Here is a 15,866-nt window from a genome sequence, read left to right on the forward strand (position 1 = left end):
TAGATTGGAATTTTGTACTTAATAATCCATACATTATAGATGAACTTGTTTGATATCAGCGGCTCGAAATTCGCTGTAAGTCACATGTGTAACTTGATAATCACATTTAACTTGCAATAGAAAATACTCTCTCCGAACTAGAGAGGTTCGGAAAACACTTTTATGATATAACGTTTCATGAAATACAAGTGTACCGTTGCCCAGTCTAGTAGTACTACTAATACTACTAGTACTAATAGAGAAAATCGATCTCATCGTGAAAGAGTCTCATCCAATGATCTTAATGATACGATCTCTTTCAACAACCAACTTTAATTTTAAAACAGATTAGACTTTATCCTGTTAATATTATAAATATTTCAACAAAAAAATCGACACTTTTTTTCTCTATCTATGTATAATTATATCTATAAAACAATATCTATTAAACATATTTCTTTTGCTAGTTTTTGGGAATATTCTGTTTTTTGAAAGTCTGTATTTGCTTGTGCAATATCTTCTTCTCTGTCTATTTTATTTATAAATTTAGAAGTAATTTAAGAGTTAATAAATATTGTAAGCGTCTTGAAAACAAACTAAATATGAAATATAATTTATGTAATGGGGCATATTTGAACAGACACTACGCTTATATATCTCCACTTTCATTATATGTATATGTATAACGTATCACTGTATTTATTTAGTATAAAATTGTGAAACAACGTGCAGATAATTCAATAAACTATATAATTATTGCAGCATAAAACAATTGGTACAATTAGTTCAATATGCTGAGCGACTACGTTCATCTTTTATTATCTATCTCTCTTGAAATATTCACGAAAAATTTGATTAAAATACCAAGAGAAAATCAATCCGCTCATTGAAAACAATTGAAATATACGAATGGTAATTTCATGCCTTTGATATCAATGCTATGAAAATACGCAGTTAATTAATTTAATAAGTGATATAACTACATTAACACTACTGATGTTATTTTATCATAACACTAATTGTATATATTCACGTATATTGTTACCAACAAGGCCGTAATCATAATTAGCACAATAAAACAATATTTATATAGCATTATTCTGTCTTTATTTAAATAAAATTACGATAAAAATAAAAGTCATAATATACGAAACATGGTTAATGTATGTGACAAACATGGTTATGTTACTTGTGACGAAAGAAAACATAATACATTATAATATTATCTATTCCTACGAGGCCTGTTCAAAAAGTTCCCGGATTTTATCTTTATCATTTCTGGAGGTTTACTTAAAACTTAGTCAGTCCTATCTCCTTTGAAATGTTCTTTTTCGGTTTATACATTATTCTCAACACCGTTAATACATTATGCTCAACATTTCCGAAATCAGTCCTGGTACATGCTTTTCGGGTCCGTCTGCAAATTTTCCTCGATGTCTTTTCGAGAACCAGATCGAGGAAATGTTAGGAGAAGAAGACTTGAACTGTATATAGAAAGACAATTCAAGGTTCCTTCAACAAGTTCAACACGACAACGCGCTAGTGCACGCTACTGATTCATTAGGTCTGTTTTTTTTATTGCTGCACTGCTGAACTAGTGCACACATATACAGAAGTCACTCTGGAATGATCGTATTAAATTAACGGTCCAAGTTTCACTTCTCCTTGTACGTATACATTTACGCTCTGTCCCGAATTAATGAAAACGTAATACCACGAATGTAGTAGCTAAATTTGTATCAAGTAACAACAAGTCGATTAACGTAAATGCCTTTGATCAGGAACTACCTTGACTTCGGGATATACTATAGTCGAGTGCCTCATCGACCATGCGTCCGTAATTTGTTGAGATTGAACGTACACGTTTCGCTAAAGTAAACTTTAGTACAGTAAACCAGTCAAAACACACAATGCTTCTCGAGTGTTACAATTAAAAGAAAATATTATTATAAATTTAACGAAAGGATTGATTTCTTGACAAAATCATTAACGTATTATCTGTTAGTTACAATAAAACTGCATCGTTATTATTGATCCTGTTTATGCATTTAGTAATATTGTTCCGAATTGTTCTACGAATTATAGCCATATTGAAAAACGATAAATGTCCAGAGTGAACGACGAACTCGACGAATTAGAGCCGCTTGTTTTAAACTCTCGTCAAGTGTTATTAAATGAGCAGATTATATTCACGGCTCGTTGGTATTTGGTTTAAATCGATGAATGGGTTATTTACGACTTTGCGTGTTCCACGAAAATTAATAATTCCTAATGGAATGTCAGATTCTCGTTTGTAACAGCCAATGGCATTTAAAATTGGATGCGTGGAATTAGCAATGTGAGCGCTGCTCGCGTCCCATCCGGCAAGTGCCAAATTAATATCCGGTTGTATTTAACTTTGTAATAATCACGTGCTTTTTTTCGAATTATATATTTATTTCCATATAATGCCATACATCGGAATAACCTTGCGATTTAACGTAATCTATTAATCCGTATTGATACCGACGTAAATCCGGTTAACGTAATTGTACGCGTAAATCATCAAGATTAGTCACCCCTAACAGCACTGCATTCGTGACGTTATTCCGATCGTGATATTTGGGAACGACTTAACACGATTTCACCAATCCTGCAGAGCCATTAATATTAACACATCTACATTGGCGAACCAGAAATCGGACGCGTTTGTTTCGACCAACAATTACGATGCCAATAACGACAATCCTGACAAATCGAGGATTCCACATTATTGGCCGCAAAGATATTTCACCAGTAATTACAATATCAGTAATGATTACGCTACCGTAATCGGAGATACTGGCTTGGGAATGTTGCCTTGGCCGCTGCGGCTCAACGTATATATCGATAGTCAGCTTAACCGCATATTAATTAATCAGCCAATTATGAGCGTATGGAACAGGTTTCTGTAGTTTCACAACTAATGTTTATAAAAATTATTTTATCCTCTACAATAAATATCAATAAAAGCGCGTTTGACAAAAAAATTTAGTTTCTTCTCTATAGTCATAAAAATGTGATTAACATGTCTAACGCACTAACATGTCTAACGCATTAACATGTCTGACTATATATGGCTTTATTCTACTGAGCAATATATTACGTTTATTTATGCACAACTTTTTATTGGCTCAATTAGCTTATCTTGTACGACTTTTATTAGCTCAATTAGCTTATCTTGTACGCGATACATTACAATGGAAATGTAATTCTTTTTAATTTGCAGCGGATTTGTGTCTGAAGTAATCGCGGAAGAAAAGGCGTAATCGTGAGGATGCCAAGAAACAACTACAGAAAACGTAAAAATAGTTTCCCAGTTGGCACTGTCGACATCATACACTCATATTAAAGTATATCTAGTGAAATTTAATTAAACGAGATTGCTTTACCTTTCTCAAAGTATATATACTTGAAAATATATCAAAAATATTGTAAGAGCATCACATTTTTCTAACGTATTTAATTAATATTTTTTAAATTAATCTTTTTAAGCCAAAATAAAAAAACATAATTTTACATATAACACAAATTACTTATTTACTTGCAAAAATTACTTGTTCTGCGCGATTCTTTCAAGAATTAACAATATTTATATTATATCCCTTTATTCTCATTATATCGTAATAATGATATAAAAAAGTTGTACAAAATGTGCAGATGCAAGTATTTTGTAAGTATGAATTATGTTATAATTAAGTTAAGCTTGTTAACTGTGTAATTAGGTTAACGAAAATATTATATAATATAATATAACGCATGATAGAAGATTGTATATTTGCATGCATTACTGTTTAATTATTCCTTCGCGTTTGACCAAACATTTCTCGTGCAAATTTCAGTACGCAGCAGTTTTACCTTCGGTCGTAAATTTCAAAGTTTTATTTAATTGGAACTCGACGGAGAAGGATTTGACGTTTATGTCATGACGGAATATAAGACTCCAGGCAGTAAAAGTGCGATGTGTTTTTCAAACTTCCTTGCCGTGAAGCATAAATTGAGGTAAGTTTAATTGAATGCACACTGGACATCCCGAGTAAATATCTCACAATTAGTCTAAAAGCTCGCGCAGAGTATAGTGGCGTTTCGGTAAACACAAAACTAATGACAGTTGACATACCTAGCATAATGAAACGAGCTTAATCGATCGCCTGTTAATTCTCTAAACTTGGCACATAAATATTTAATATATTTCTAAAATTAATTAGATTTTTAATTATTCAGTCGTTCACATATTGTTGATTTAATTATATTAGACTTTTTTAATGAAATAAGACAAATTGGAATTGGATTATATACCACATCTTTTCATGGCTATTATAGCAAATTGATTGCACTGATACTTTCACTTTATCCAGTAATAATTATTTTAAGAAATTAAAAAAAAAGTCTAATTACTCTCTTGCAACAATATATTCTCGTGATCTCAAAGAATATTGAGGAAGTTGCCTATTCAACCATTAATAATACGATCGTTTCTTTGTCAAACTGCTTTTCTTCCTACATATCACCTGGAAGAAGGTGGTTTTTAAAGCTCAAAACATCGTCAAGTACCTTAAAGTGGCACGGTTGCGGTCGTTTTGCAAACATCGAGATTGGAATAGCCAGTGAGCTGTTCAAATATTAGACGGAGGAGGGAATTTCAGACGCGAGAATCATATACCGAGTGAAAGCAAACGCGTAAATACACCGACATCGACTCCTCGCCTGTCGTCATGGACGTGTGAGTTAAGCCTGAAATATTGGTTCGCCAGGACATCTTTTGGATGCGAAGAAAACGCAATGCGCCAATGTTAATTCCGACAGGTCGTATATCACTCCTACGACCGAACAACGCGCGGAGAAATATTTTCCATGGTAAAATCCTCCTGACCAACGTCGTCAAACGAGGAAAATTACAAGGAGTCTGCGCGCAGTTATGTTTGCTCGGCAATGTTCACACGACGCGAGTAGACTTCAAACATCATTGAATAAAAAGGAAAAATATCACAACGCACGAGAGCATTAGAGGTAGTTTTACTTCTTGCGGATTACTTATTGTTAATAAAATTGTGTAAAACTATTTACACAACGTTGGTGAAATCTATCTTAGTTAAAAAATATACGTATATAATATAAACGTATATACGTATATAATATAAACACCCCGTTATATCTTTAACGTTATTATCGTACTGTACCACATTGTCAAAGTTAATGAGAAAATATGTAGGTAAGAATCTGAGCTTAACATCGCTATAGCAGTGCCCATTGCATGGCACCTTAGTCCCTTCCGATGGTAGCTGGTTATATCACCTGACATTCATTGTACATATATTCACAGAACAAACCGTTTCTCCTCGATTTCACGTAGTATTTTATTTACCTTTGGAACAGCATCAGACTGCGCCAGATCTGTATTTATCTGATTCAGCGTAAATCTAATCATATCCTCACATCAATTCAGAAAATGTAATGTTAAAAAATATTATGTAAAGTCATATTAAGTTTAAGAAAGGTTGCTGTGTGTGTCATTAAAATATAATTCAATTAATTGCACATAATTATATAATATTATTTTAAATTTGTAAAAATCATGTAATGCTTTTAATCTTGTTATACTTTTGCAAATGAAAAAAAAAAATGGATTGTCAGTTAATTATTTTATGAACAATATTTCTATTAGATATTTGTTCCAAAAGCTGTAGAGTCAAATGTCATAAAATATAGATGTCAATCTCTATGTCCGACAACAAAATGAACGCATTCTCCTCGGGACTCAATCAGCCGTAAAAATATTTACCTGTCGGACTCGGTGTGAGCTTCATCATAGTGCTATTGACCTGGGAGTGGGTAAACTCGTATTTGTCCAGGAAAGAGAACCTGGACTGGCCTTTGGTCTCTTTGGACCTGCTATGTTCTCTGTGCATATTTCCGACGGCCCTGTTGATGGCTCTTGTGTATTCGCGCTGGCCGAAACTCGTGTGCGGCACTATCAGGCCGATGCTAAGCTTTGGCAGCGAGGTATTGCTACTGCCTCTCATTAACTTTGGATGATCAGTCTGACCGATCGATGATTTCAATCCGTCCCTCGATGAAGCGACTAGTGCGCCCACCATCAAGAGAACGTATAAGCCACGCATTTTTTTTTCCTCTTGAGTCGCGAATTCGATTCTTCTAGCTTTAGTTTCTAGCTTTAATTAGATTTCTGCTGGAGTATTTACTGCTTCATTTTAGGATAAATCAGGTACACGGTTACAAATACGGAAGAACAAGTTCACATTAAGTACAAGTAATCTGTCGCGTATTAAGCTTTAGTTTTAATAACGTTTCGGTCACTATGACGTATTTTTTTCGTACTCTCGTCATTGTCATCATTGAAGATTTACACTTAAAGATTTACACTTTAGACATCACACTTAAAAGCTGTAAGACGCCTCACTTTATGCACACTTTTGCTTGCTGAATTTCTTTGTGAATGTAGATTTATATAATAATGTTGTAGTTATTATCCGTAATATATACTGTATATTTTATTTATTTAATATTTAATTAATGCACGAGGCATTATGGCAAACACATATCACATTCCATCACAACAAGATAAGACACTTTAATAACAGCTTTTTTTTACTAGTGTTTTTACGTATTATTTAACATCAAAAACTGTAAATATATTTCTCTCATATATTATAAACACGATAATACTGTATTCCGTGGAAGGAAGATAAAATTTGATTCACTAGCATAAAACAGACAGTGATATAGACACGAAGATTTTGAAAAATTTGTGAAGCATCGAGAAAATGTCCATCGAGAGTTGCCAGTACTTAGGAAGATACTGAAAGATAAAACAAGATTTTACTTTGATACCAGACGGATAATCCGTATAACCGCAAATCAAGTCTCGAATACGTTAAATAAGTAGGTTACGTATGTTCTCACAGATCCTTTACTTTTAAAATGTTTAAATACCTAAGTTCTTTCGTGTTCAAGCTTTGGAGAATTTTATGTGCTTAAGTACTTAAATGCCTCAGTAATTGAATTCACAAATCCTTTAATCCTTATTAGGCATATAAATATTAAAGTTCTCAGTGTTTAATTCCATTATTTAATTCTTTGTCTCCGCTTTCATTCTCAAAAACCGAGCTTTATTTCACTCGTTCTGCGATACACTTAATAACAGATGCAACAGATGAATACGCAAACATTTTGAATTAATATAATATTGATAACAAAAACGCCTTCTTCTGCGGCGTACTGAATATTAAACGTATTCGGATATCAATATACGATGCGCGAACAAAGTTTGAAACTACAATTGCCTCGATCATGTGTCTATCAATGATTCGACAATGTACTCGGGAATTCCTATTCAGTTCTACTGTAATTAGTATTTCTTTGCCAAGCAACAGCAAGATTGGCCGGAAGCAATTACGACGCTTTCAATTAATCGGCTCGATAATTTCGCGAGGATCTAGAGCGTCAGGACCGTGGCTGAACCAATTACTGAGATTTTCATCCGTCCGTCCGAGAGCCACCTTTGCGTGTAATACCACATTAATTGGTAATTATAGCGACATGTCATACACTTACATTTGGTCACGATGCATATTTTCGATCCTTTTACGTAAAAAAAATTCATTCTAGCAATGAAAAATTCAATACTTTATTTTAATAATTAATATAAAGTCTATTCTTGTTAATTGCACTTACTACATTTTAAAAATTTTTTAAGTCTTTGCGTTTCCTGTTAGTTTCTTGCAAAAGTATAAATGTTTACATGTTTTATTTAAAGTGCAGTAAAATGCCAGAAGTACAATTAGAATAAGACACGGACCCGTAATAAATAAATATGTTTTAACACCAAGTTTTTAAAGGGGTTAGATTTTCTCTGTCGTATCGAATACTCATTTATCAGGTTCGCCGACAATATGATATATACGATAGAATGGAAACGTTCGCAAGAAAAAAGAGTTGTAAATCCAAACAACAACGGGCAGTGAAGAATGCGGGTTCATACTATATCACGAGCTCGTTTTCTCTCCCTGCGGTATATCTATCTGTCGTAGGGTGCACAGTATAGAAATCGACGGAAATGTTATTCGATTGACGGAACTTCGATGTGCTCGCTTTTGCAGTCTTTGATTCACGCAAACAACGTGAAATAACGTTTTTCTTCCGCTTTTTTGCTGACTGTTTCGTGAATTTAATGGACATGGAAGGAAAGGGGAAAAACCAGGTCGCGTTTGATCTGATTTATGAAAATTGGGGTTATCCACAGAGTGCAGAAGCGATAAACGGGAAATTTGCATTACAGCACATCTATTCTCATTTCATGATGACGTCGCGAACAAAATATCGAGTTTAACAAATCCATTATCTCGCGACAGTAAGCGTTTTTTTCATGTAAAACGCACAAATATCCTTATTTTTGCAATTTTGCTTTTGCAATTAATAACCATCTATGTTTAATGGAACACGATTTGATTATTGCATAATTTTCTTCATTCTCAACAGTATTATATACGCTATTATATACGTATTTTTATGGCCTGTTCAAATTTTAAAAATTATAAAATTTATTTCTATTTTTTAACCGAAAATTATTCTTCTTTAACTTTTAAATAAAATAATTTCAAGAAGCACACGCTGATTAAGCGTAGATATTTAGATATCTACTACAATGTTTAAGCAGAGTAAAAAATAAAATCACAAAGCTTCCTCTATGAGGAAGCAAAAATATATAGAAGAAGACATTAAGAATATTTAAATTAAGAGAAAAGTAAATTAAAAGAAAAAGCATTATGCATGTGCGACATAAAGTTGTTTAAAACTGGATACAATTTTGACTTTTTGTCGTAATAAATCAGTTACAAGGTCTAACTGTAAATGAAAAGTGATGACACGCAAGTACATCTAATCCTAATCTCACGGACGCTTGAAAGTGATCTATAACGAGCGAGCCGCGAGAAGCTAAGCTAATTTTATAAAGACGTCAACAAGATCGCGCGATAAATAAGTCCGTGCTCATTCCGCAACAGGAAATCGTCATTAACGGGAAAAGACACCCGCAGGATTCTGTGGTTTCCGAGCATGTTTCTCGGCAAACTCGGAAGTTATGCCGTCACTCGCGGAATCACCGATAGAAACCGATGCCGAAGTTTAGGAAGATAGCCGTGTCGGCTCTACTTGAGCCCTGGATTTCGGAAAGTACTTCGGAAGGATCGCAGTCACGTGTTGTACAGTATCCCGCAACCGATGACCGCCTTCAGCAAAGTTCGAGTCTTGAATAATATTGCAAAAGTTTAGTCGTGAAATGTGTCGAGCTATAACAAGGATCTGGATCTATCTCGCTACATTCGTGGCATTCGAGAAATTGTATAGTTACCAAAGATAATTAATGCGCATTTAACAAATGGTATTTTTGAAGAAAGTTAATTCATCAAATTAATCTTATTATGTACACAAAATTATACAAACTAATTTACATGTATACAAATTAAAATAAAATCTTGTACACAAAGATACTTTAAATAAAAAAGGATAACTTTTAATATATTTTTATAAGTTAATATCTATTAATATCTAAGATCTAAGATATTGAAGTTAATTATAAGAAAAATTAATATAACATAAACATTTTTCCTGACTATATATATGTATATGTATATATATATTTCTAATGTTAAATATTTTTATGAACCATTCAATTAAAACAATAGTTTCTTGAAAAGACATTAATATACTTTGTCTTAAATGACACATATCTATTTCGTGAATAGGTATGCACAATTTCCGACAGATTCAAGGTGTCTCGATGATGCCAAAGTTGTTACGAGATGTATCGGATTAAAGCTATTTATGCGAACGGGAAATCAGTGATAACAAGATTCACGGAAATATCCGGGTATCGGTATCTGACAAGATCCCAGCAACGTCAAACCTATTCAAGCCATTTTGCATTTCAACGTACTGTCAGAATTATTGATAGAAACGGGACTTTAAGCTCGGAAGTAGAGGGATACAGATCGGAGACGAACTCACTATATTAATAGCTCTCGCACAGATATATGTATATACGCATGACAGCACCTCTCTCACATCGTAACGGAATTTTTAATCATGCCATAATTAGAAATCTCAATATATACTATTTATTTATAATGTATTGTAAGATGACTGTAAGGTTAACAATAACGATTTTTAGAGCTCCGGGGAAAAAATAAAAATTAAAACTATAAACGTAGAAATTGTTACTGCGTTATAATATCACATTTAGATTTAGAAAATAATGTTCTGCTTTCATACTTTTGTGTAAAAAACCATATATCCCCTGTAACTAATTACATGTATTTAAGACTGAATTCTTAATTTCAGAATTACATTGTAGTCGCGCTAATGCAATTTTTAAAACAATATTTAGCTTTGTAAGAATAGAAGGTAAGAAAAGTAAGTCCCGTTTCCCTTCCCTTTCGATTCGTACCGAGCGAAATGGGGGAAAAAAAGAAATCGAACCACGAGATTGCAGGGAATTGAAACGGCAGATATGGTTCACAGGGTATTATTGAGGAATCTTAAAGTTAGATAGAACACCCGGCAAAAATTACAGTAATATACTTTTATTATGATTCATATCACAATGTGAACATTTGGAAAGAATTTCGTTTAATAAAGAAAAGTTGAACAATTTGCTAAAAACATTTCATTTGTTCTCTTTTAATGTCTGTTTTACATTATATAAACTTATAAACCAAACGGATAAATTTAAAATTAATTTTCAGAAATAAAAGTATATGATTAAACAAAATGTTGTGATAACATTAGCAATAACATTAATATATTATTTATAATAATATATTAAACACTAAGAATTCTAATAAGCATTTTTTAAATATTATTAAGATTTAGAATTTTTTAAATAATTAGTTAATTTTGAAGAGTGATAAAGTACGTAAACGAAATAAGCTACAATATTTTATATATAAGAATAAATTATTCTTTCTATTATTTTTATTTCTTATATCAATTCACGTCTTTAACAATTAGTAGCTCCGATCTATAATATCACGAGTCATTTTTTATGTTCAATCTCGGCTCTTTAAACTTAAATAATCTCTATCGTTATTTTAACGTTCTCATTTTTTATTTTATTCTATCAATATTCAATATAGCGGTCTCTTCATTTTTCTCAATTTTCGATGCCATTCATTTACCGCAGTCGAGCCTTGCATTGTTCATAAACTGTGAAAGAAGCCTCCTTCTTTAATTGGAAGTTTGCGTCAGACATGTTATAAAGTTTAGAAAACAATCAACAATAAATAAAAAGCATCAATTAATCATACTGTAATCAAGCTTTAATGTGCTTAGTTTCTCAAATAAAAATATACAATAATGCTTTATTATAATACAATAATCATATTAAATTTAACTAATAACAAAAATTGTATATAAATATTTCATTATTTTTGTAATATTAAATTTTAATTCTAATTATTAATCACTATGACCAATTCCTTAAGAACACGCTTTAGTTTATAAAGTAAATTATACGAAAATGATCATATAAGAAGTCGACGACATATATTACATTTTATAATAATTAGAATGTCAATCATGTAAGTTTGATGATTGCTCAGTTTTCACATTAAATTTCCGATATCGTTCAAGTTATTAAATTACTCTCGTTATGCTTCTCAAATATTGGTGTAAATTTCAATTTTACCTCTAGCATGGTCTTTTCTACTCCTTGAAATACAAAGGACATTATTTTTCCATCCATTATTTTAACGTTATCTTATATTCAATGTATTTTAAATTATAAAAACAAATTATGTGTTTATTGTTTGTTATCTATCGAATATGAATTCTTAATATAATCTTTAATTCAAAGAAAATTATATTAAATTTTTATTACCATTACGTTATCAAGTTTCATTTATCTGCAAAAATTATTAGACTAAAACTGAAGATTTCATATTTTCTATTTGTCTCACTCGGCAAAAAGTTTTAACTGTTTAATTATACACTAGAACGTTTCATATATTTAATGTTTCTACATCTTATTGTTAGATCTACAATATTATTTAGGCAAACAAACCAAAAGTGTAGCTTGCTTTAATGTAATAATAGTTATCACATCTTTGTATGCTTTTAATTATATACATTATATTCCCCTCATTTTCTGAGATATTTTATCTTCCAAGGCAATCTATAAAATTTCTCACTCACGTAAACTTCTTGCGCTCTTAGTGATTTTTCAAATACCTAGTCAAAAACTTTTAATCCATCATTCATGTTACTTCTTTAAGTACGGTCTTTCATCTCAATTTTACCCGTTTACCTCATTTCTCTTCTTTTGTCTAACTTGAAAAGTTAGAATTGAATATGCACGCGAGTGAAGAATATGCAAAGATCTGACAAAGCGAACTAATTAAATTTCCATTTTCTGATTCAAGACCGCGTGCGCTGCTGCTTCTTTTTTATATGTAGTTTTCAAAAACTATCGATGTTTCAGTTCTTTTCCATCAATACGTTTTACTAGAAACACGAACGTTTTTGCGTTTTAATCGTAAAAATTAATTCAATCGTAAAAAATTTTACCGACGTGCTCCATCATAATAGAACGCGATTAATCAAGAATATTGATCTAAAAGTTTACATATCAGAGCTCTTTTGATGTGCACATCAATAAATACCTAGTAAAATGTTCTTAGAGATGAAACTTTACATAATAGTTTACATAATACTTAGCTAGCAATGTGAATAAACAATGCAAGATATATATATTTTGATTCAATCAAGTCAACGATATATATTTTCATAGAAAAAAAATATCATAGTTTTAGATACTGCTCGATTTAAATATATCTCACTTTTTGCGTCATATAATTAACACGAGCTGCTCTGAACAAGATTTTCAACAAATAAAATTACTTTTTGTATATCATTTTGCAAATATATTACATAGTTGCATATAGGACACATTAGAAGCACAATTTTTAAATTGTGTCTTTAGTAATAATAATATTAACGTAAATTTCGTGTTTTTTTTCGTCAAGATAGAAACCGCAATATTGAAGCGAGAGGGTAATCTTATTTATGCGATTCAAATGAGAAAACAAGAAAAAGATCAATTCTCTTAACGCGTAGGTGAAATCTAGCGTAAACTTGATCTCGCAAACTTTCTGCTTTGCTGATTCAAGGCTTTTCGCGTCAATTTCCGTTTTTTCCTTTTTCCTATTCATTTTTCTCTGCACGATCGGCAGCCCTTCGTCGCAATCAAACGCGTGAAATTAAATTCGATACAAGTTGGGGAGAGCGATGAAGTCGATGAGGCAGGAACGGCCGAGTTGCAAACGTTCAACTGTGTCGAATGACGAAATATATCGCTACGCGTACATTTCACTGTTGATAAGATTAATAATTTTACAAGCCCGATCTGTGAGGTTTCAGTATAAATTATATTATGCATTATATGAATTTATTTCTCATTCTAAAGAAAAAGCAATTTTGTTATTTGCTGATGGCAGTCTTTGCTATTCTGATTGCGTTTCTTTTTTAGCAATAAATAAACAGATACTCATAAGTGATAAAAATATATAGGCAATCATTAAAATATTTATATACTTGATATTTTTGTAGGATAAACTTGGATAAGTGGCTATAGAGGAAAGATGACCGCAACCCTTGTTCATTCGATGTTTTATGACGAGTTAGATTGAGAGAACATGGATTGGCCATCTTTCCTCTATAGCCATCTTACCCGAGTTTACCCTACTTATTATTTTACATAAGCGAGATAAATTTTAGTTTCTTTCACAAAGTGTTGAAAAGAATGATTTTCATTTCTTCTTTCGATGACAGCATAACATTACATGCAACTATAGTTATCAATAATCGTAATATGGTTTCAAATTGTCATCATGAGCTTGAAATTCAAACGGAATTATCAGTGCGGTTATCATGGTTTGACTATTTGTTCGACCACGTGTTTCATAAGCGAAATTCGACGCGTAATATTCACAAATCGGAGCCATTGTATTTAAACATTTGCATAATTATTTGATAAAATATAAATAAGTCAAGCAGTACCTATATGCATATCGTGCATCACTCTGTGTATACAATGGCATATTAATTAATCATTTATTAAGGCGTATATTTTATTCTTGAACTTGCTATGAAAGGAAGATATACACATTCAAAAAGTCACAGAGAAAAATACAACAGTTAGTTTTGTCAATTTACACAATAGTGTATAAAATATTTTATTTTATATTATTTTTTACATTGATCCATTTAATCATGTTTTTAATATATTATTAAAACGTGAATATATGTCACAGAGAAATTATTAATTTGCAGTAGGTAATACTTTCACAATTATTGTTAGTCATAAGTCATAAACAATAAAACAATCTTGTTGGAGTATAGAATCAAAAATCTGTACGGAATTTTTTATCAATTGGTTATTAAATAAACTTTTATAATATTATTTTTGTATGTTTTTTTATTTGATAACACAGCCAGCTATTAAAATCACAACGGCGGCTGCTACGTTTAACCTGTTGCTTTAAAAATCATTTTTATTTTAACATCTTACCGTTTTTTTAGCATTCTTTTATATAGAAGTAAAAAAAGTTTTAATATTCTTCTTCTCAAAGATATGTATGCGGGAAAAGCTTTATTTGTAAAAATGTATTTTTTTCAGAAATTCGTCTGTCTTCGTATATTAATTCATACAAATCGGATTTAAAAAATCGTAATAAAATAATATTAATTGATATAAACACATTTGTGCGTCGTAATTACTATTATATATCTGCTATGCAAATTAATAATACATAGATAAGATGGATAGTGTAGGAACGTATTTACTATCTACAGGTGGTTCGTACACGTGACTCGAATGTCAGTAATGGTCAACATAATTACATCACGGGAATTAAAAAAAATGTGGGATCATAGGGTAAGGGTGAAAGATAAAATGTAATAAAGAACGGATTGCCGGATTGTCGTATATCATGCGGAGGTGACACTCTGGAATTGCTTTTTTGATCACGCGACCACTTTCTCTTGAAACAAAGGATAACTGCGCTGTTAAGAAAAAAATATATGCTGTATATACATATATGCTGAGCACGTATATAAAATATATTACACATACATATACATATATACATTACGGTTGTATATACGCCGGAGGGTAATGCAAACAGAACTAAAGGTTATAAGGGGAAAAGATGCGAGAAAGATAAAAAGTATAGTCTAGAAAGTTATATCACATTTTTATGGAATTTTCTCTGCGTTTTTGTGGAATGTGTTTTTACCTGAATCAAAGCCAATTAAATTAATGAATTCTTTCAAATGGCAAACTCGATATATCGGCTATATCGCTATAATTAATAATATTGATTAATTATATTTTATATATCATATTAATTAAAATGTTTGACCGCAAATATATATAAATACTTGATTTTTACCTGTATAATATCCATTACTTTATAATATACAATTGTATATTTTTATAATTTTATTAGACGTTATATATTTTGTCTATTTTGAAATGAATGCATACAAAAGAAGACCAATGTTAGAATTAAAGTAAACGGAGAAAATAATATAGGAAATGATAGGAAAATTAATGTATGATATAAAAAGATAACGTAAGGTCTACATGTTATCACAATAAAAGATAAAAAAAAATAATCAAAAGCACAGCCAGTGTCATAAAATAGTAAATTGTTACAAAGTGTGAAAAAGTAAGATTTATGAAACCTTGTACATATTATACATGATAAAAAGTTAATAAAATATTATTTTAAAAAAATCTTTTTTAGTCATTTTGTTAAACATATATGTAAGGTGAACCGAAATCTACGTAA

General features: G+C 31.2%; 1 protein-coding gene across 7 annotated transcripts in view; it reads right to left on the minus strand.

Moving 5' to 3' along the window:
- LOC112455680 (glutamate receptor ionotropic, NMDA 2B) overlaps nt 1-15,866 on the minus strand; it is a 159,671-nt gene that overhangs the window by 43,048 nt on the left and 100,757 nt on the right. For 2 of the 7 annotated variants that reach the window (XM_025017768.1, XM_025017767.1), the window contains exon 2: nt 5,780-6,817. The exons of the other annotated variants lie outside the window; for them this stretch is intronic. In XM_025017768.1, the coding sequence (XP_024873536.1) occupies nt 5,780-6,119 (340 nt within the window). In that variant the 5' untranslated portion in view covers nt 6,120-6,817. The remainder of the gene's footprint in view (nt 1-5,779; nt 6,818-15,866) is intronic. 7 annotated transcript variants of the gene reach the window in all.

This window comes from Temnothorax curvispinosus, unplaced genomic scaffold (assembly GCF_003070985.1).
Source record: "Temnothorax curvispinosus isolate PA1 unplaced genomic scaffold, ASM307098v1 QBEX01006321.1, whole genome shotgun sequence".
NCBI classification, from domain to species: domain Eukaryota; kingdom Metazoa; phylum Arthropoda; class Insecta; order Hymenoptera; family Formicidae; genus Temnothorax; species Temnothorax curvispinosus.